General features: G+C 34.9%; 1 protein-coding gene across 4 annotated transcripts in view; it reads left to right on the forward strand.

Annotated features, from left to right (window-relative positions):
- The window catches only part of LOC105476551 (A disintegrin and metallopeptidase domain 3-like), an 80,953-nt gene that overhangs the window by 11,705 nt on the left and 48,768 nt on the right, over positions 1-20,480 (forward strand). For 3 of the 4 annotated variants that reach the window (XM_071068352.1, XM_011732566.3, XM_071068353.1), the window contains exons 5-10: positions 5,611-5,687; positions 5,965-6,142; positions 7,211-7,276; positions 9,915-9,986; positions 10,244-10,410; positions 11,478-11,559. In XM_071068352.1, coding sequence (XP_070924453.1) covers positions 5,611-5,687; positions 5,965-6,142; positions 7,211-7,276; positions 9,915-9,986; positions 10,244-10,410; positions 11,478-11,559 — 642 coding nt within the window. The remainder of the gene's footprint in view (positions 1-5,610; positions 5,688-5,964; positions 6,143-7,210; positions 7,277-9,914; positions 9,987-10,243; positions 10,411-11,477; positions 11,560-20,480) is intronic. The other variant, XM_071068354.1, reaches the window with a different exon arrangement.

The following is a 20,480-nucleotide window of genomic DNA, read 5'->3' on the forward strand; positions in this document are numbered from 1 at the left end:
AAATACATGAGACACCTGTTTTGAGCCATGTGACAATAGGCCAATTAGGAATTTTGTACCTGAGAGAATGTAAGCACAGGAGGTGAATTTCATGTTTAAGTTTGCCCCCTACTGTAGATAGTCTGAACCATAGCATCCAGACATGGAACCAAGCAAAAATCTGAGAGTTTGGAGTTTAAAGTTGCTGATTACTGTTGATTTTTAAGTTTTCTATATTTTGAATATGTCCTTTGTCAAACATGTGCTTTGCAAATATTTTGTCCCTGTCTGTGATTTGTCTTACTTTTCAAATGGTCTCCACTGATCAAAGAGTTTTATTTTTGATGAGGGCTAATTTATCAACAATTTCTTGTTATGATTGGCTGTTTTCATGTCATACCTACGGATTCTACGTAACAGTAGTTTCTGAAGACTTTCTGGGGTTTTTTTAAGTTTATACTTTACATTTAATTCTTTATCTATGTTGAGGTAATGTTGTATAAGGTGTGGAATTTGGATCAAAGTTCAGTCTTGACTAGATGTATAATAGTTACAACACTATATTTTTAAAAGGCTATATTTCTGCTTTGTATTGCTCTTTTAACTACTTTGTCAAAAAAATCCGTGGATCTAGTGTGGATATGTGTCTGGGTTGTTAACTAGAGTGGTTTTTCCCACTTTATTATTCTTTCTTATACTTTTTAAACTCTTCTATTCTAGATATTTTGCTTTTTTATGTAAGATTTAGATAAAGCTACTCCATGTGCAAAAAAAAAAAAAAATTGCTAGGACTATGATAGAAATTGTGTTAAATCCATAGATCAATTTGGGGAGAACTGACATCTTTACTATGTTAAGTTTTCCAATTCAAAAACACAGTAAGTCTCTCAATTTATTTGGTCATTTACGTATGTCTTTCACTAGTGTTTTTGTTATTTCAGCTTTCAGATCCTATACATTTTTTAGGTTTATACCTAAGTATTTCATTTTATTGCAGCAATTGTAAATGATCTTGTGTTTTAATTTTAGTTTCCACGTGTATACTGTTCTAGTGATGCAATTCATTTTCTGGGTTTCATCTACTATTCTAGAATCTTGCTAAATTCACAAATTAGTTCTAAAAGGGCTTTTTAATAGATGCCTTGAGATTTCCTACATAGACACGTCTTTAACAAATATAGACAATTTTCTTTCTTCATTTTCAACCAATATGTCAGTCTGCTTTTCATTTCTTTGCCTTGCCTCACTGTAATTTGCTAAAATGTCCAGAACCATGCTGAATAACCATAGCGAGGGCATTCTTCGATTATTCTCAATTTCATGGAAAACATATTCAGTCTTTCATTGTGAAAAAATAATTTTAGCTTTAGGTTTTCTTATAGTCTCTGTATGAAGTTGAGAAAATTCTCCTCTATTTCTAGCCTGCTAAAAGTTTATTTTGTTCTTTTTGTTCATTAATGGCTATTTAGTTACAGAAAATGCTTTTTCTACATCAGTTGATAGGACTACAAGTTTTTCTTTTCTTTTTTGGTCTTTGGGCATGCTGGATCAAATTGATTTATTTTTAAATCTTGAAATAGTTTTGCATACCTAAAAAATTACAACCAAGTCCTGACATGATTAATTATAATTCTTTTTACACATGACTTATTATCTTGAGGTTTCTCTCATCAGTATTCATGAGAGATATTGATCTGCAAGTTTTGTTTTGTACTGACTTTGTTTGATTTTTGTATTAGGGTCAGAATAATGTATGTATAAGGTCCTATAAAGGAAGCTGAGATTTGCTTTTTCTGCATCTATTAATTTCATCCTGTAAATTGTATTATTTATTATATAATATAGTGTATCACATTAATTGATTGTCTTATGTTGAACCACTATTACATTCCAGAGATAAATCCCACCTGGTCATAGTGTAGGACACTTTTAATATTCTGTTGCATTCAGATGTTTTTGAGACTTTTTCCATCTATGTGCATCAGGGATATTGGCTTGTAGTTTTCTTTTCCTGTAATGATTTATGTGGCTTTGATGTCTGGCCTCGTAGGGTAAATTTGGAAGTGTTTCCTTTTTCAGTTTTTTGCAAGAGTTTAAGAATGGTTGTTGTGGCATTAATTATTCTTTAAATGTTTGGTAGAGTTCAACAGTAAAGTTCTCTGATCCTGCTCTTTTGTTTGTCGGTAGGTTTTGATTACTGATCTAATCATTCTAGTTGTGAGTCCTTTTAAATTTTGTACTTCGTTATGATTCAATCTTGGCAGTTTCTATGTTTCTAGATATTTATCAGTTTCTTCTGGATTATCCAGTTTGCTAACAGAAAATTGTTCATACTAGTCTCTTACATGATCTTTTTCTGTTTCCACGGGATTAGTTATAAAGTCTCTGTTTTATTTCTGATTTTATTTATTCGCATCCTTTCTATTTTCTTAGCATAGCTAAGTTTAGTTGTCAATTTTGTTTCTTTTCGAAACACGAACTTCTTTGTTTCTATATTGGTTTTCTATTTTTATTTTATTTCTGTTCTAATCTTTGTTTTTTTAATTTTCTCTGCTAATTTGGGGCTTAGTTTTATCGTGTTTTTCTAGATCCTTCAGATAAACATATTTGAGATATGCCTTTTTTTAATGTAGGCGTATATTGCTATGAACTTTTCTCATAGTATTGCTTTTCCTGCATCCATTTGTTTTAATATTTTTTGTTTACTTTTATTTTTATGTTTTCACTTATTTCAAGGTATTTTCTAATTTCTGTTTTGATGTTATTCTTTCAGTCAATAGTTATTCAATAGTGTGCCACTTTCAACATATATGTTAATATTTTAGTTTGCCTTATACTATTTATGTTTAGCTTCTTTCTATTGGGTTCAGAAAAGACACTTGTTATGATTTCAATCTTTTTAAAATGTTTAGATTTGTTTTTTAGCCTAATATGTGATCTGTCTGGAAAAGATCCAAGTGTACTTCAGAAGAAAGTGTATTTCTGCTGTTCAATGAAATTCCTTACATGTTTTTTAGAACTATTTGATTTATAGTAATATTCAAATCTTCTGTTTTCTTATTAATCTTCTCTTTGGATGTTCTATTCATTATTTAAAATAAGGTATTAAAGTCTCTTATTATTATAGTATTGGTGTCTCTTTCTTCCTTCAGATTTATTTATTTATATGTTCTAATATTGAGTGTGTACATATTTATAAGTAATCTATCTTCTTCAGATATTGACCCTGAAAAAATGTCATTTTTTTCTCTTATGATGGTTTATGTGTTAAAATCTATTTTCTTTGATATAAGCATACAAATCTCTGCCCCCTTTTGCTTACCATTTGCATGGAATTCATTTTTCCATCTCTTTACCTTCATCCTATATGTGTACTTAAGTCTCAAGTGAGTTTCTTATAGATTTTGTAAGAAATCTGTAATGCTTTGTATAGCATTTTTTTTGGCTTAATTTTTCTTTCAGCGCTTTTAAAAAATGTCTCATCCCACTCTCCTCTGGCCAGCATGGTTTCTCCTGAAAAAAAAAAAAAAAAAACAGTCTGTTCACAGTCCTATGGAGTTTCCTTTGTATGCGACAAGTTGCTATTCTTTTGTAGTTTACAAAATTTTCTTTGTTTTTGATCTTTTAATGTTTGATTAAAATAGATCTAGGTGCGGATATCTTTGGGTTTCCTGCGAAGAGAGTGACCCAAGTCTCTCTACCAGCTTTAGGGAGTCTAGTTTTGCATCCTCCTAGCGTGTCTGTCTCTGTATTAGTTTCTGATTACTCACAAACGTAATTTTCCCATATAATGTTGCTGAATTGGTATGCTTGTGGGGAGAAGAAGTGTCCTGGGATTCCTATTTCACAATCTGGCTGACCAAAATTTCAGTAATCATATTTTAAATATTATTTAAACCCCATTTTTTTCTTTTTAAAGTATAAATTATAGATCTTCTGCTATTGTTTTACAAGTTGTTGAGACATCATACATTTTTCAGCCACTTGTCCTCTATTTTGTAGGTTAGGTATATGCAATTGGATTCTCCTTAACCCTGGTGATCCTATCCACTGTCATCTGTACTCCAGACTATAGAGCTTATGCAGTGATTCACTTGTTTGTTTATTATATATTTCAGTTCTAGTATTTTCATTTGTTCCCTTTTTGGCTTCTATTTATTTCCTAAGATTTTCTGTTATTTCACTTATTTCAAGAGAATTTGTCATTATTCATTAGTGCAATTTTTATTACTTCTTTCAAATATTTTTTAATATCCTATGACTCATCTCAACGATGTCATCAGTTGTTTTTCTTTTCTCATTCTTGTTGGGATATCCCTGGTCTTTGTTATAATGAATTATTTTGATTGTATCCTTGACATTTAGTCAAGGCTCTTGACCTTCTTTTAATATTCTATTTTAGAAGACAGTCATTCAGTTTGAGCTTTGTTTTACTGGAGTCCACTGTTCCAATAACAGTTTTTCTTTACAATATTATTGTATTGTGTTTCATTGTTCTGGCTGCATTGGATCTTCTGCTGCCTCTTAAGCAGTTAAGCTAGAGGTATAAATCGTACTTCCGTGGGCCAGGTAGTGTTTCTGTTTGAGGTGGGTAAGGAAAGATCCATAGGATGGAGAACATTCATCCTGCCTTTTCTCCACTACTAGATTTCAGTGTGCTTGATTCTATCTCTGCCAGTGACCCTGGTTGAAGATAGCTCCTATCTGAATGATCTTTTTCTACTTATAGTAGGGAGAAATGGGAAGTAACTCATGAGGATCGTTTTCTCCTGCTGGGTGCACAGCCGGAAGCTATTGAGTCTGGATTACTCTCTACTGCTGGAGAGAGGTTGGGACCTGGTTTGCCTTCTACCTCTTTGTGAGGGGCTTATAGATTCAGATCCTGCTGGCACCACTGCAAGTGCAGGTGACTGCTGCTGTTGCTTGACATGGAGCAGGGTATGGATTTCCCTGCCTGAGTTTGTTAGTCTTTTTTTTTTTTTTTTTTTTTTTTTTTGAGACGGAGTCTCACTCTGCTGCCCAGGCTAGAGTGCAGTGGCCGGATCTCAGCTCACTGCAAGCTCTGCCTCCCGGGTTTACGCCATTCTCCTGCCTCAACCTCCCGAGTAGCTGGGACTACAGGCGCCCGCCACGTCGCCCGGCTAGTTTTTTGTATTTTTTTAGTAGAGACGGGGTTTCACCGTGTTAGCCAGGATGGTCTCGATCTCCCGACCTCGTGATCCGCCCGTCTCGGCCTCCCAAAGTGCTGGGATTACAGGCTTGAGCCACTGCGCCCGGCCTGAGTTTGTTAGTCTTGATGGTGTGAGTGTAATAGGCACATTGCTGTAAATGTGTGTTTGGGTAGGATTGATTGGTCCACTTGGGCTCTGATAACTGCTACTAGGGGTAAATTTGGCCTACCAGTGTCAGCAATTGGGAATAGAAATTATGAAAATGTTTAGGAGCTAATAACATAGCAGAAAAGAACTTAGAGAAAGAGATTGTAGATTGATATGGAGATTCAATACCTGATAAATAATATTATGATAATGGTAAAATATGAATGCTTGACAATATATAGGAAGTAAAGATGAAAGCTAGGACTTTGTTTCCAAATCATTTATGAATATATCTTTCTGTATTCCTTTTTAGGGTCATTGTTTTTACCAAGGATATGTTGCAGACATTCCAAAATCAGCTGTGACACTACGCACGTGTTCTGGACTCAGGTAATGGCATATTCCAGATATGTACATTGAGATTTTATGTGAGCCTTTAATTTCCAGAAACTTCCTGAAGGGCAGAATAAACACAGAGAAATATAAACTTTATCTTCTTAAATACTTTTCTTTTTTACATATTCTTTTGATCTTTTTTTCTATTCTCTTTTTCTCTATCCCAGGCTGGCAAGCATAAAATGTATTCAGAAAAAAACTCTCACTAGCATAAAGTGTATTCAAATATATCAATAACATTTTTATTCCTTTTTTGTATTTGAATATCCAGAGGATTATTGCAGTTAGATAATATTAGTTATGGTATTGAACCATTGGAATCTTCACCTACATATGAGCATGTAGTTTATCGAATAAAAAATGATGCTATTGGTCATTTCTCCTTTCAAGAAAATTACCCTGTGGCTCAATATATAGATCAGTCCTACAGGATTCTTGTCAAATCAGATGTGAGTATTCTCATTTATGAGTTCTTCATTGGTCTTACTGTTGATAAGATTATTCACAGTGAAATTCTGAAATTTGACACATTTGGAGAAAAAATTTAAACAGATATTTATTATATTAAAAAGTTCAGTTGTAGGATATTTGTTTAAAACATGTATTTGTTTATTCAGATATTTAGAAAATGTAATCGTTATAAACACACATAATTCTAAAGCATCATAACCTGTTTCCTTAATTGCGGGGATTTTTATTGACATACAGCTATTTTTATATTGATTTTGTATCTTACTAAGAAAATTATTACCAATTTGATCAAATTGCTTTATAAGTTTTTTGGCACATGCATTTTTTTTATTTAAAAGTGTTATTTTGATAGAAAATGTAAAAGTGAAAAGGAGGCAAGATAATACACTAGAAATTGTAGAAATTGTGTGAAACTTCATTGTTTAAAGATAGTGCTCTTAATATTTTGATGTAATTCTTCCAATTGTTCTAAATACCAATTTATAAATTGTGATGGTGTATACGTTACTCACTAATAATATAAGTTTATACTTAAAATGGACATATTTTATTGAATGTAAACCCCAATAAAGTTAACATAAAGAAGTAAAAGTACAAAAATAGTAAGAAAATAAAGGCAACGTTTGGGGAAATGTTTACGGATGTTAGTTTACTTTGAAGATTGGTGAGGGAGTGATGTGCTACAGAGTACATAGTAATGTTAAAAGGGGAAGGAAGTATGGGATTTTTTCCTCATTTCAGTGACTTTTTGACAATTCTAATTATCAATAACATAAAGTAAAATGCTTCTGATTTTCTTGTAAAATTTGTAGTTGGAATCCCACCTGCTAAGTGTGTACCCATCCTCTTGTGTTATTACTTATATCTATATTCGTGTATCTATGTCTGTATATCTATCATCCATCTGTGTATAGATAGATGGGTAGCTAAATGGATGGATATTCTATATCTCACTTATGAGTGTGTGTGTATATGTATTGTGCATGACAACTGCAATGTAAAAATTTTGAAAATGTGTTATTTAATTCATGTCCTCTATTTCACAGATAAATTCAGGTGCCATGCTATCGAAAAGAACTCTGAAAATACAAATCATTATGGATAAAGCCATGGTATGCAATATCAGTATGTTTGTTATATCTTTGCTTTTGTTGAAATTTAGAGAGAATATGAATAAAAAACTCTCAACGTTTTCAATTGCAGATATATTTTAATCTGTTTGAATGTGTGTCTCAGTCTAACAGGAGATAAAGAAATGTTTTCACTTGTCTTTACAGAGACATGGGGGATCAATATTTATATATTGATTTCTAAATCGATATCAATTTTCCCAGTAATGTATAAACTTCACGTGGAAGGGTTCCACTACACTCTAATCTATTGTAGCATATCTAGCTGCAGATACTTTTAGATCCACTCCAATTGTTGATTGAAATTCTTCAATCTATTTCTATTTTTAAGTGAGTTATTTTATTACTCAGTTGGAAATCTTTGTTATTAAATATTATCCCTCAGAAGATTACTTTATGTTTTATAGTCGCTTACCATCTCTGATAGAAGTTCTGTATCTTAAAAATGGGAAGAATCATAGAATGTTGATTTTTTTTCTCAAAAGAATTGATAACTATGGATGTAGGTTAAATAATACTTTACTATTAGTGTTCTTACATCGCATCAATTATTTGCTTATTTGTTTCTTCCTTCCTACACTTGGATCAATGGGTTATATTTAACCTTTATTTTTTTTATTTTTATTTTTATTTTTTGCTATGCTTCTCTTTCCAGTCTCCAACCTTAGTGGTTTCCCTAGGGATTCTGATTAGTATTCTTTACTTATCATGATCTAGAATTAATGTTATACCACTTCATTAATAATGTAAGAGCCTCAGAGCAGTAAAATTTCATTTAACCCTAGTAAGTCATTATGATTCTGTTTTTAAATATTTTACCTCTCCATGTGTTATAAACTGAAAAATAGATTTTTAAAAATTAAATATTCAATGATTTTAAAAAGAAATTAAGGAAATAAAAAGTATTATATATATGAATATGTATTCATAAATATTCATACATATGTATTTCATATATATTTCAAAAGTATTTCATATATATGAATATATATGAAAATGTATATACACACACACACACACACACACACATTTTTCACTTGCAGAGCTTTTCATATCTTCTAGTAGGTCTTAATGTATGATATTCCTCTTTAGCCTGCTGGATTCTCCTCAGTTTCTTTTCATCTGAAATTGTCTTTATTTCATCTTCACTTTTTAAACATTTCTTTTGGAAATAATTTGAAACTTTCAGAAAAGTTACAAGAATAAAATAATACAAAAAGGACCCTTATTCTCTTTTCTCACTTTATTAATATTGTATCCCATCATCACTTGTGCACTCTATGTTTACATTTGAAAGTAACTTGTAAAGCTCATCATGAAGCTTTACTCTTACATTCTTTAGTGTGTATTTACCTAGAATAAGCCTATCATCTCATATAACCACAACAGAGGTATTCATTTCATTAAAAATAGCATTTTTAAAATATTTTTATCAAGTCCACTATAACTTAGTTGCATTGTATTCAGATAATGTGATTTAAGTGACACTCTGTTTCTTATTCAAAGATGTGTTCTATGGCCTGATATTGGTTAATATGAATCAATGTGCATAAAACTTTTACTTGTATTTGAAAAAAAATACATATTCTCATTGTGGTATATAAGCTTCTATGTATGTATATTTTATCCAACATTCCTTTGGGTTTTTAAAGTCTTGGGTATCTTTCCTATTAATTTGTCCTCTTAATCTATTTGTTATTAAGAGACCTATGTAAAATATCTCAGTATGGTAGTCAACTTCTATTTTTAATTGTGTTAAATCTTGTTTTATATATTTTGCAGCCACGTTTTTAGTTATAAGCAAATTTTAAAAGTCTCCATCTCCCTGATGAATTATTTTGTTAATACGTTGCAATAAGCATGTCCATTTTTTGCCCTTAAGTTTTGTTCTTATCAATGTATTGTTAGTTAATATAATTATCACATAACATATTTTTTCTTTTGTAGTATTTTCCTGATGTTAGATGATGTGTTTTTATCCTTTGATTTTTAATATTTCTATGTACTTATATTTTATGGGTCCTTTAAATTTGTAATTTGTATATAGTTGTTTTTTCATTGTCTTTGTCATCTAGTGTTTGGTCTTGATATCTTGTGATTATTGATATATAAACACAACTGATATACTGATATGTAATTGATATATAGTCACAAAATTGATATTTTGATATACAATTGATTGATATATAATCACAAAATATCAACAGACTAAACAGTAAATAAATGACAAAGACAATAAAAAACAACAATATACAAATTGAAATTTTAAATTAATTAATTAATTAAATTTTTTAAAAGCTAGCTACTTGGATTACAGGCGCCGGCCACCACACCGGGCTAACCAGTAGGTTATTCACTCTTCATACCTTAATACTTTGACTTTGAATTTCTTTATCTGTAAAGAGGAAGATAATCACAATTACCTCATTTTAATATCATTGATTAATTTATAAAATACTAGGCCGATGTTTAAAACCTGGTAAGCTGTGATATATTTTAATTCTATTTAGGGCCTCTTCAATTGACCACTGAGTTACTTTTACGTTTATATTTAAATCCACTTAAAATGTGATAGTTAGTTGTTTTTACTAATGATTAAGAAACAAAATTTGTCTTTCAGTATGATTATATGGGCTCTGCAGTGGCAGTTGCAGTTGAGAAAGTTTTCCAAATCTTTGGTCTTATCAATACTGTAAGTATTTATATTTTATATTTAAGTAAGTAATATAGCAATTAATGAAGTAAAATTGTTTGTGTTTGTGTACATATATATAGCATTTACGTTTTAACAAAAAGTAAAAATGTAAATGTAGCCCAACCACTAGTTTTATCCACCAATGATTTTATCTTCAAAAAATAGTAAATTAAATATATTAGCATTAGATATTGAGAAGTAATGTCATATTTATGGTTACCCAAAATTGTAAAACACGTAATTTCTGTTCTCAGATGTTTTCCCAGCTTAATATAACAGTTATGCTGTCTTCCTTGGAGATCTGGTCAGATCAAAATAAGATTTCAACAAGTGGTCATGCTGATGAAATACTGCAGCGATTTTTGCTTTGGAAACAAAAACTTTTGTTTCAAAGGTCTCATGATATGACATACTTATTAATGTAGGTACTTTATTCATATTTAGAAAGGTTTGATCAAATTATCTTAGCTATAATAATTATATATAAATTTTATATAACAAAAATTATTAAAAAGCTATCTCAAGACTGTGTTGGCAAACTGTAAAATATTAAGATTCTAATAACCATGTAAGACACTAATTAAATCATAGTAGCTCATAGTAGACTGTTTACTTATAGAAATGTAATAAGCTGAAAAATGGAAAGTCTTGTGATAAAAACATGATACTTCTCTGTAAAGACCTTCTCACTGGTAAATAATTGAAACGATCACTTTAACATTACATAAATATAAGTTAATTCATTGAATGCAATAATTGCATAAAATGCTTCTTACAATATGAAATATTAATAAAAAACTAAAACAGACTACTTTATTCTCCCTGTGGTTTCGTTCTGGTATTTCTATACTGACCTAAGATATAGCTATTTACCTACTTGGTCTGTATCTTTCAAAAGTCTTTACATATTTTCATTTTACTAACTTGATTATTTCATGTGCAAAAATCAAAAACCCAATTTAAAGACCTTAAGCAATATGTGTAATATATTTATCAATGTATTGGAATAAAGAGTCTCTAGGATTGCAGAGAAATATTACAATATAAATATGTAAGGATAGTTTCTACACCCTACTTCTCTTTCTCTTCGTACATCTGATGCATATTTTATCTCTATCGCTTTCAGTCCTACCTTACTTCACACTTTTGGAGTTAGTTTACTATATACAAATTACAGCAATAAACACTTTTGACTTTTATATCATGGAATTAATTATATCCTTCCAGTGATGATTAATTTTTTGAAAGAATCAGGCACTGCTAGGTTTTGGGCTGTGTATTAGATAATGTTAAACAACTTTTAGGACTTAACTTTGTATGAACTATAGGGGATACCCAAATCTTAATGACTGAAAGCATAAGCCATTATATGTAATTTCTGTGTTTTGGAGAAAGCATACCTTTATATAGAAATCCAACTCATAAAATGTGAGTAAGTTACTGCTATTTTGAAATACACATATCCACAAGAAAAATTTCATTATTCAGTTATAGGAACCATTCTACTTATGTGGGAGCAACATATCATGGAATGGCATGCGATCCAAAGTTTGCAACAGGAATTGCTCTGGTAATCTCTCACACTGTTTTGATAAATCTTTGAAAACTGTATTTTTAGATTTGGGAAATCAAATGTAATTTTTCAAGAGGTTTCTTGCTGGGAGTGAAAACAGGTAACATAAAATGTATAACTCTAGCCATTTTCAAAAGTACAGTTTAGTAGTGTTAAGTATATTCCCACTGTTGTGAAACAAATCTCTGGAACATTTTTTTAAAAAAAAACTGAAACTCTATACCCATTAACCACCTGGAAACCACCATTTAACTTTCTGTTTCCATCAATTCGACAACTTCATATTCCTCATATAAGTGCAGTCATACAGTATGTTCTTTCTGTGACTGGTTTATTTCACTTAACATAATCTCTTCAATGTTAATCTATGTTGTAGCACGTGACAGAATTTCCATTGTTTTGATGACTGAAATGTATTTAATTGTAAGTATATACCACATTTTCTTTATCCTGTCATCTGACAATGGATGTCTAGGTTATTTCCATATCTTGGCTACTGTATATAATGCTGCAATAAACACGGAAGCACATATATCTCCTGGATATTCTGATTCTATTACTTTTGGATAAATACTGTCTTAACAATCAATTTTCTATCGCTTATTACAGAATACCTTAAACTGTGTAATTTTAGAGAAATTTATTCCTTATAGTTGTGGAAGTTGCAAAGTCTAAGGTAAAGGGGCCACATCTGGTGAGTGCTTGTGGCTGATGAAAATGCTGCAAGGTGACACAGGGCATCACGTGGCAAGGGACCTGAGCTGGCATGCTCTTCCTCTTCTTATAAAGCCACCAGTCTCATTCTTAGGATAGCCTGTTTATACTTTAATCCATGAACAGATTCATCCTTTCATGAATTTCTCTAATTTCTCTAAATTTTTTAGTAGTTAAATAGTTTGAGGTTTTAGATTTAAGACTCTAATTCATTTTTATTTGAATTTTGTGTATGGTGGGAGATAGGAGTCTAGTTTAATTTTTCTGCCCATGGATATCCAGTTTTCCTAGCACCATTTATTGAAGAGACTGTTTTCTCCCCAGTGTATGTTCTTGGCACCTTTGTCAAAAATGAGTTCACTGTAGCTGTGTGGATTTGTTTCTGGGTCCTCTATTCTGTTCGATTGGTCTAAATATCTGCTTTTATGCCAGTACCATGCTATTTTGGTTACTGTAGCTATGTAGCATAATTTGTAGTCAGGTAATGTAATTCCCCCAACTTTGTTATTTTGGCTTTGCCTATTCTGGGACTTGTGTGGTTCCATATATATTGTCGGATTTTTTTTTCTATTTCTGTGAATCATGTCATCGGTATTTTGAGAGGGTTTGCATTGAATCTGGAGATTGTTTTGGGTAGTATGGGCATTTTAGCAATATGGATTATTCCAAGCCATAAACATGGAATACCTTTTCATTTTTTTGTTTCCACTTCAATTTCTTTTCTTTTTTCTTTTTCTTTTTTTTTTTTTTTTTTTTTTTTTTTTTTTTTTTTGAGACTGAGTCTCGCTTTGTAGTCCAGACTGGAGTGCATTGGCCTGATCTCAGCTCACTGCAAGCTCCACCTCCCAGGTTCACGCCATTCTCCTGCCTCAGCGTCCCGAGTAGCTGGGACTACAGGCGCTCCCACCTCACCCGGCTAGTTTTTTGTATTTTTCAGTAGAGACGGGGTTTCACCGTGTTAGGCAGGATGGTCTCGATCTCCTGACCTCGTGATCCGCCTGCCTCGGCCTCCCAAAGTGCTGGTATCACAGGCGTGAGCCACCGCGCCTGGCCCATTATAAATGACTATTGGCTTTTGTGGCATGGCTGCCTGAGACCTCCTTGTCTTTTTTATTTTTATTTTTTTATTTTTTTTGAGACGGAGTGTCGCTTTGTCGCCCAGGCTGGAGTGTGGTGGCGCGATCTCGGCTCACTGCAAGCTCCGCCTCCCGGGTTCACGCCATTCTCCTGCCTCAGCCTCCCAGTAGGTGGGACTACAGGCGCCCGCCACCCCGCCCGGCTAATTTTTTTGTATTTTTAGTAGAGATGGGGTTTCACCGTGTTAGCCAGGATGGTCTTGATCTCCTGACCTCGTAATCCGCCGGCCTCAGCCTCCCAAAGTGCTGGGATTACAGGCGTGAGCCACCGCGCCCAACCTTCAATGGCTTACATCAGCGTTTTATACTTTGTAGTTTCCGTTACTGAGATCTTTCACTTCTTTGGTTAATTTCTAGGTATTTAATTTTATTGGTGTCTATTGAAAATGTTATCACATTTAAAATGTTCTTTTCCAGATTATTTTCTGTTGGTACATAGAAATGCTACTGATTTTTTGTTTGTCGATTTTGTATCCTACAAATTTACTGAATTTGTTTATCAATTCTAATAGTTTTTTCATGGAATCTTTAGGTTTTCTCAAATATAAGATTATATCATCTTCAAACATGGATAATTTGACTTTTCATTTTTCAATTTGGATGCCCTTTATTTCTTGTCTGATTGCTTTAGCTAGGACTTTCAGTACTATGTTGAATAATTGTGGAGAAAGTGAGTGTCCTTTTCATATTCCAGATCACAGAGGAAAGGCTTTCAGTTTTTCCTCAGTGAGCATGGTACTAACTGTGGGTCTGTCATATATGGCTTTTATCATTTTGAGGCCTGCTTCTTCTATACCAGCTTTTGAGTATTTTTTTATTATTATTATACTTTAAGTTCTAGGGTACATGTGCACAACGTGCAGGTATGTTACATATGTATACATGTGCCATGTTGGTGTGCTGTACCCGTTAATTCATCATTTACATTAGGTATATCTTCTAATGCTCCCCCTGACCCACTCCCCACAATAGGACCCAGTGTGTGATGCTTCTCTTCCTGTGTCCAAGTGTTCTCATTGCTCAATTCCCACCTATGAGTGAGAACATGCGGTATTTGGTTTTCTGTTCTTGGCATAGTTTGCTGAGAATGATGGTTTCCAGCTGCATCCATATCCCTACAAGGGACACGAACTCATCCTTTTTAATGGCTGCATAGTATTCCATGGTGTATATGTGCCCCATTTTCTTAATCCAGTCTGTTACTGATGGACATTTGGGTAGACTCCAAGTCCTTGCTGTTGTGAATAGTGCCACAATAAACATACATGTGCATGTGTCTTTATAGCAGCATGACTTATAATCCTTTGAGTATATACCCAGTAACGGGATGGATGGGTCAAATGGTATTTCTAGTTCTAGATCCTTGAGGAATCACCACACTGTTTTCCACAATGGTTGAACTAGTTTACAGTCCCACCAACAGTGTAAAAGTGTTCCTATTTCTCCACATCCTCTCCAGCATCTGTTGTTTCCTGACTTTTTAATGATCGCCATTCTAACTGCTGTGAGATGGTATCTCATTGTGGTTTTGATTTGCATTTCTCTGATGGCCAGTGATGATGAGCATTTTTTCATGTGTCTGTTGGCTGTATGAATGTCTTCTTTTGGGAAAGTCTGTTCATATCCTTTGCCCACTTTTTGATGGGGTTGTTTGTTTTTTTCTTGTAAATTTGTTTGAGTTCTTTGTAGGTTCTGGATATTAGTCCTTTGTCAGATGAGTAGATTGGAAAAATTTTCTCCCATTCTGTAGGTTGCCTGTTCACTCTGATGGTAGTTTCTTTTGCTGTGCAGAAGCTCTTTAGTTTAATGAGATCCCATTTGTCAATTTTGGCTTTTGTTGCCATTGCTTTTGGTGTTTTAGACATGAAGTCCTTGCCCATGCCTATGTCCTGAATGATATTACCTAGGTTTTCTTCTAGGGTTTTTATGGTTTTAGGTCTAACATTTAAGTCTCTAGTCAATCTTGAATTAATTTTCATATAACAAGTAAGGAAAGGATCCAATTTCAACTTTCTACTTATGGCTAGCCACTTTTCCCAGCATCATTTATTAAATAGGGAATCCTTTCCCCATTTCTTGTTTTTGTCAGGATTATCAAAGATCAGATGGCTGTAGATGTGTGGTATTATTTCTGAGGACTCTGTTCTGTTCCATTGGTCTATATCTCTGTTTTGGTACCGGTACCATGCTGTTGTGGTTACTGTACCCTTGTAGTATAGTTTGAAGTCAGGTAGGGTGATGCCTCCAGCTTTGTTCTTTTGGCTTAGGATAGTCTTGGCAATGCGGGGTCTTTTCTGGTTCCATATGAACTTTAAAGCAGTTTTCTCCAATTCTGTGAAGAAAGTCATTGGTAGCTTAATGGGGATGGCGTTGAATCTATAAATTGCCTTGGGTGGTATGGCCATTTTCACGATATTGATTCTTCCTATCCATGAGCACGGTATGTTCTTCCATTTATTTGTGTCCTCTTTCCTTTCACTGAGCAGTGGTTTGTAGTTCTCCTTGAAGAGGTCCTTCACATCCCTTGTAAATTGGATTCCTAGGTATTTTATTCTCTTTGAAGCTATTGGGAATGGAAGTTCATTCATGATTTGGCTCTCTGTTTTCTGTTACTGGTATGTAAGATGCTTGTGATTTTTGCACATTGATTTTGTATCCTGAGACTTTGCTGAAGTTTCTTATCAACTTAAGGAGATTTTGGACCGAGATGATGGGGTTTTCTAAATATACAATCATGTCATCTGCAAACAGGGACAATTTGACTTCTTTTCCTAAGTGAATACCCTTTATTTCTTTCTCTTGCCTGATTGCCCTAGCCAGAACTTCCAACACTATGTCGAATAGGAGTGGTGAGAGAGGGCATCCCTGTCTTGTGCCAGTTTTCAAAGGGAATGCTTCCAGTTTTTGCTCATTCAGTATGATATTGGCTGTGGGTTTGTCATAAATAGCTCTTATTATTTTGAGATACATTCTATCAATACCAAATTTATTGAGAGTTTTTAGCATGAAGGGCATCTATTGAGATAATCATGTGGTTTTTGTCTTTGGTTCTGTTTATATGCTGGATGATGTTTATTGATTTGCGTATGTTGAACCAGCCTTGCATCCCAGGGATGAAGCCCACTTGATCATGGTGGATAAGCTTTTTGATGTGCTGCTGGATTCTGTTTGCCAGTATTTTATTGAGGATTTTTGCAGTGACATTCATCAGGGATATTCGTCTAAAAATCTCTTTTTTGTGTTGTATCTCTGTCAGGCTTTGGTATCAGGATGATGTTGGCCTCGTAAAATGAGTTAAGGAGGATTCCCTCTTTTTCTATTGATTGGAATAGTTTCAGAAGGAATGGTACCAACTCCTCCTTGTACCTCTGTAGAATTCGGCTGTGAATCCATCTGGTCCTCGACACTTTTTGGTTGGTAGGCTATTGATTATTGCCTCATTTCAGAGCCTGCTATTGGTCTATTCAGGGATTCAACTTCTTCCTGGTTTAGTCTTGGGAGAGTGTAAGCGTCCAGGAAATTACCCATTTCTTCTAGGTTTTCTAGTTTATTTGCATAGATGTGTTTATAGTATTCTCTGATGGTAGTTTGTATTTCTGTGGGGTCGGTGGTGATATCCCCTTTATCATTTTTTATTGCGTCTATTTGATTCTCTTCTCTTTTCTTCTTTATTAGTCTTGCTAATGGTCTATCAATTTTGTTGATCTTTTCAAAAAACCAACTCCTGGATTCATTGATTTTTTTGAGGGTTTTTTGTGTCTCTATCTCCTTCAGTTCTGCTCTGATCATAGTTATTTCTCACCTTCTGCTAGCTTGTGAATATGTTTGCTCTTGCTTCTCTAGTTCTTTTAATTGCGATGCTAGGGTGTCAATTTTAGATCTTTCCTGCTTCCTCTGGTGGGCATTTAGTGCTATAAATTTCTCTCTACACACTGCTTTAAATGTGTCCCAGAGATTCTGGTATGTTGTATCTTTGTTCTTATTGGTTTCAAAGAACATCTTTATTTCTGCCTTCATTTCGTTATGTACCCAGTAGTCATTCAGGAGCAGGTTATTCAGTTTCCATGTAGTTGAGCGGTTTTGATTGAGTTTCTTAGCCCTGAGTTCTAGTTTTATTGTACTGTGGTCTGAGGGACAGTTTGTTATCATTTCTGTTCTTGTACATTTGCTGAGGAGTGCTTTACTTCCAACGATGTGGTCAATTTTGGAATAAGTGTGATGTGGTGCTGAGAAGAATGTATATTCTGTTGATTTGGGGTGGAGAGTTCTGTAGATGTCTATTAGGTCCGCTTGGTGCAGAGTTGAGTTCAATTCCTGGATATCCTTGTTAACTTTCTGTCTCATTGATCTGTCTAATGTTGACAGTGGGGTGTTAAAGTCTCCCGTTATTATTGTATGGGAGTCTAAGTCTCTTTGTAAGTCTCTAAGGACTTGCTTTATGAATCTGGGTGCTCCTGTATTGGGTGCATATATATTTAGGATAGTTAGCTCTTCCTGTTGAATTGATCCCTTTACCATTATGTAATGGCCTTCTTTGTCTCTTTTGATCTTTGATGGTTTAAAGTCTGTTTTATCAGAGACTAGGAATGCAACCCTGCTATTTTTGTTTTCCATTTGCTTGGTAGATCTTCCTGCATCCCTTTATTCTGAGCCTATGTGTGTCTCTGCATGTGAGATGGGGCTCCTGAATACAACAAACTGATGGGTCTTGACTCTTTATCCACTTTGCTAGTCTGTGTCTTTTAATTGGACCATTTAGTCCATTTACATTCAAGGTTAATATTGTTATGTGTGAACTTGATCCTGTCATTATGATATTAGCTAGTTATTTTGCTTGCTAGTTGATGCAGTTTTTTCCTAGCATTGATGGACTTTACATTTTGACATGTTTTTGCAATGGTTAGTACCTGTTGTTCCTTTCCATGCTTAGTGCTTCCTTCAGGATCTCTTGTAGGGCAGGCCTGGTGGTGACAAAATCTCTAAGCATTTGCTGGTCTGTGAAGGATGTTATTTCTCCTTCACTTATGAAACTTAGTTTGGCTGGATATGAAATTCTGGGTTGAAAATTCTTTTTTTTAAGAATGTTGAATATTGGCCCCCACTCTCTTCTGGCTTAGAGAGTTTCTGCCGAGAAATCTGCTGTTAGTCTGATGGGCTTCCCTTTGTGGGTAACCCGACCTTTCTCTCTGGCTGCCCTTAACATTTTTCCTTCATTTCAACTTTGGTGAATCTGACAGTTATGTGTCTTGGAGTTGCTCTTCTCGAGGAGTATCTTTGTGGCATTGTCTGTATTTCGTGAATTTGGATGTTGGCCTGCCTTACTAGGTTGGGGAAGTTCTCCTGGATGATATCCTGAAGAGTGTTTTCCAACTTGGTTCCATTTTCCCCCTCACTTTCAGGCACCCCAATCAGACGTAGATTTGGTCTTTTCACATAATCCCATACTTCTTGGAGGCTTTATTCATTTCTTTTTACTCTTTTTTCTCCACACTTCTCTTCTTGCTTCATTTCATTCATTTGACCTTCAATCGTTGATACTCTTTCTTTCAGTTGATCGAGTCGGTTACTGAAGCTTGTGCATTTGTCACGTACTTCTCCTGTTATGGTTTTCATCTCTATCAGTTCTTTTAAGGTCTTCTCTGCATTGATTATTCTAGTTATCTGTTCATCCATTCTTTTTTCAAGGTTTTTAGTTTCTTTGTGCTGGTTATGTAGTTCCTCCTTTAGCTCTGAGAAGTTTGATGGACTGAAGCCTTCTTCTCTCAGCTCGTCAAAGTCATTCTCTGTCCAGCTTTGTTCCATTGCTGGTGATGAGCTGCGTTCCTTTGAGGGGGAGATGCGCTCTGAGTTTTTGAATTTCCAGCTTTTCTGCCCTGCTTTTTCCCCATCTTTGTGGTTTTATCTGCCTCTAGTCTTTGATGATGATGATGTACTGATGGGGTTTTGGTGTGGGTGTCCTTTCTGTTTGTTAGTTTTCCTTCTAACAGTCAGGACCCTCAGCTGTAGGTCTGTTGGAGTTTGCCTGTTGTCCACTCCAGACCCTGTTTGCCTGGGTATCAGCAACAGAGGCTGCAGAAGATAGAATATTACTGAACAGTGAGTGTTGCTGTCTGATTTTTGCTCTGGAAGTTTTGTCTCAGGAGTGTACCCCACTGTGTGAGGTGTGAGGTGTCAGTCTGCACCTAGTGGGGGATGTCTCCCAGTTAGGCTACTCAGGGGTCAGGGACCCACTTTAGCAGACAGTCTGTCTGTTCTCAGATCTCAACCTCCATGCTGGGAGATCCAAAGTGTCAGACAGGGGCATTTACCTTTTCCGAGGTTTCTGCTGCTTTTTTTTTAGCTATGCCCTGTTCCCAGAGGACGAGTCTACAGAGGCAGGCCGGCCTCCTTGAGCTGCAGTGGGCTCCACCCAATTCAAACTTCCCAGTGGCTTTGTTTACCCACTTAAACCTCAGCAATGGCTGCCACCCCTTCCCCAGCCTCACTGCCGCCTTGCAGTTAGATCTCAGACTGCTGTGCTAGCAATGAGGGAGGCTCCGTTGTTGTGGGACCCTCTGGGCCAGCTGTGGGATATTATATCCTGGTGTGCCATTTGCTAAGACCCTTGGTAAAGCGCAGTATCAGGGTGGGAGTTACCCGATTTTCCAGGTGTTGTGTGTCTCAGTTTCCCTTGGCTAGGAAAACGGATTCTCTTCCCCCTTGCACTTCCCAGGTGAGGCAATGCCTCGCCCTGCTTCAGCTCTCACTGTTCGGGCTGCACCAGCTGACCAGCACCGATTGTCCGGCACTCCCCAGTGAGATGATCCCGGTACCTCAGTTGAAAATGCAGAAATCACCTGTCTTCTGTGTCACTAACGCTGGGAGCTGGAGGCTGGAGCTGTTCCTATTTAGCCATCTTGGGTGCACCCCCGCTTTTGAGTATTTTTATCACGAAGATATTTTGAAGTTGATCAAAGGCTTTTTCAACATCAGTTGAAATAATCACATGGTTTTTGTCCTTGATTTCCATTGATAAGATGTAGCACATTGATTGATTTGCATCTGTTCAACCATCCTTGCATCCCAGGG

The sequence above is a fragment of the Macaca nemestrina genome, chromosome 8 (genome assembly GCF_043159975.1).
Source record: "Macaca nemestrina isolate mMacNem1 chromosome 8, mMacNem.hap1, whole genome shotgun sequence".
Classification (NCBI taxonomy): domain Eukaryota; kingdom Metazoa; phylum Chordata; class Mammalia; order Primates; family Cercopithecidae; genus Macaca; species Macaca nemestrina.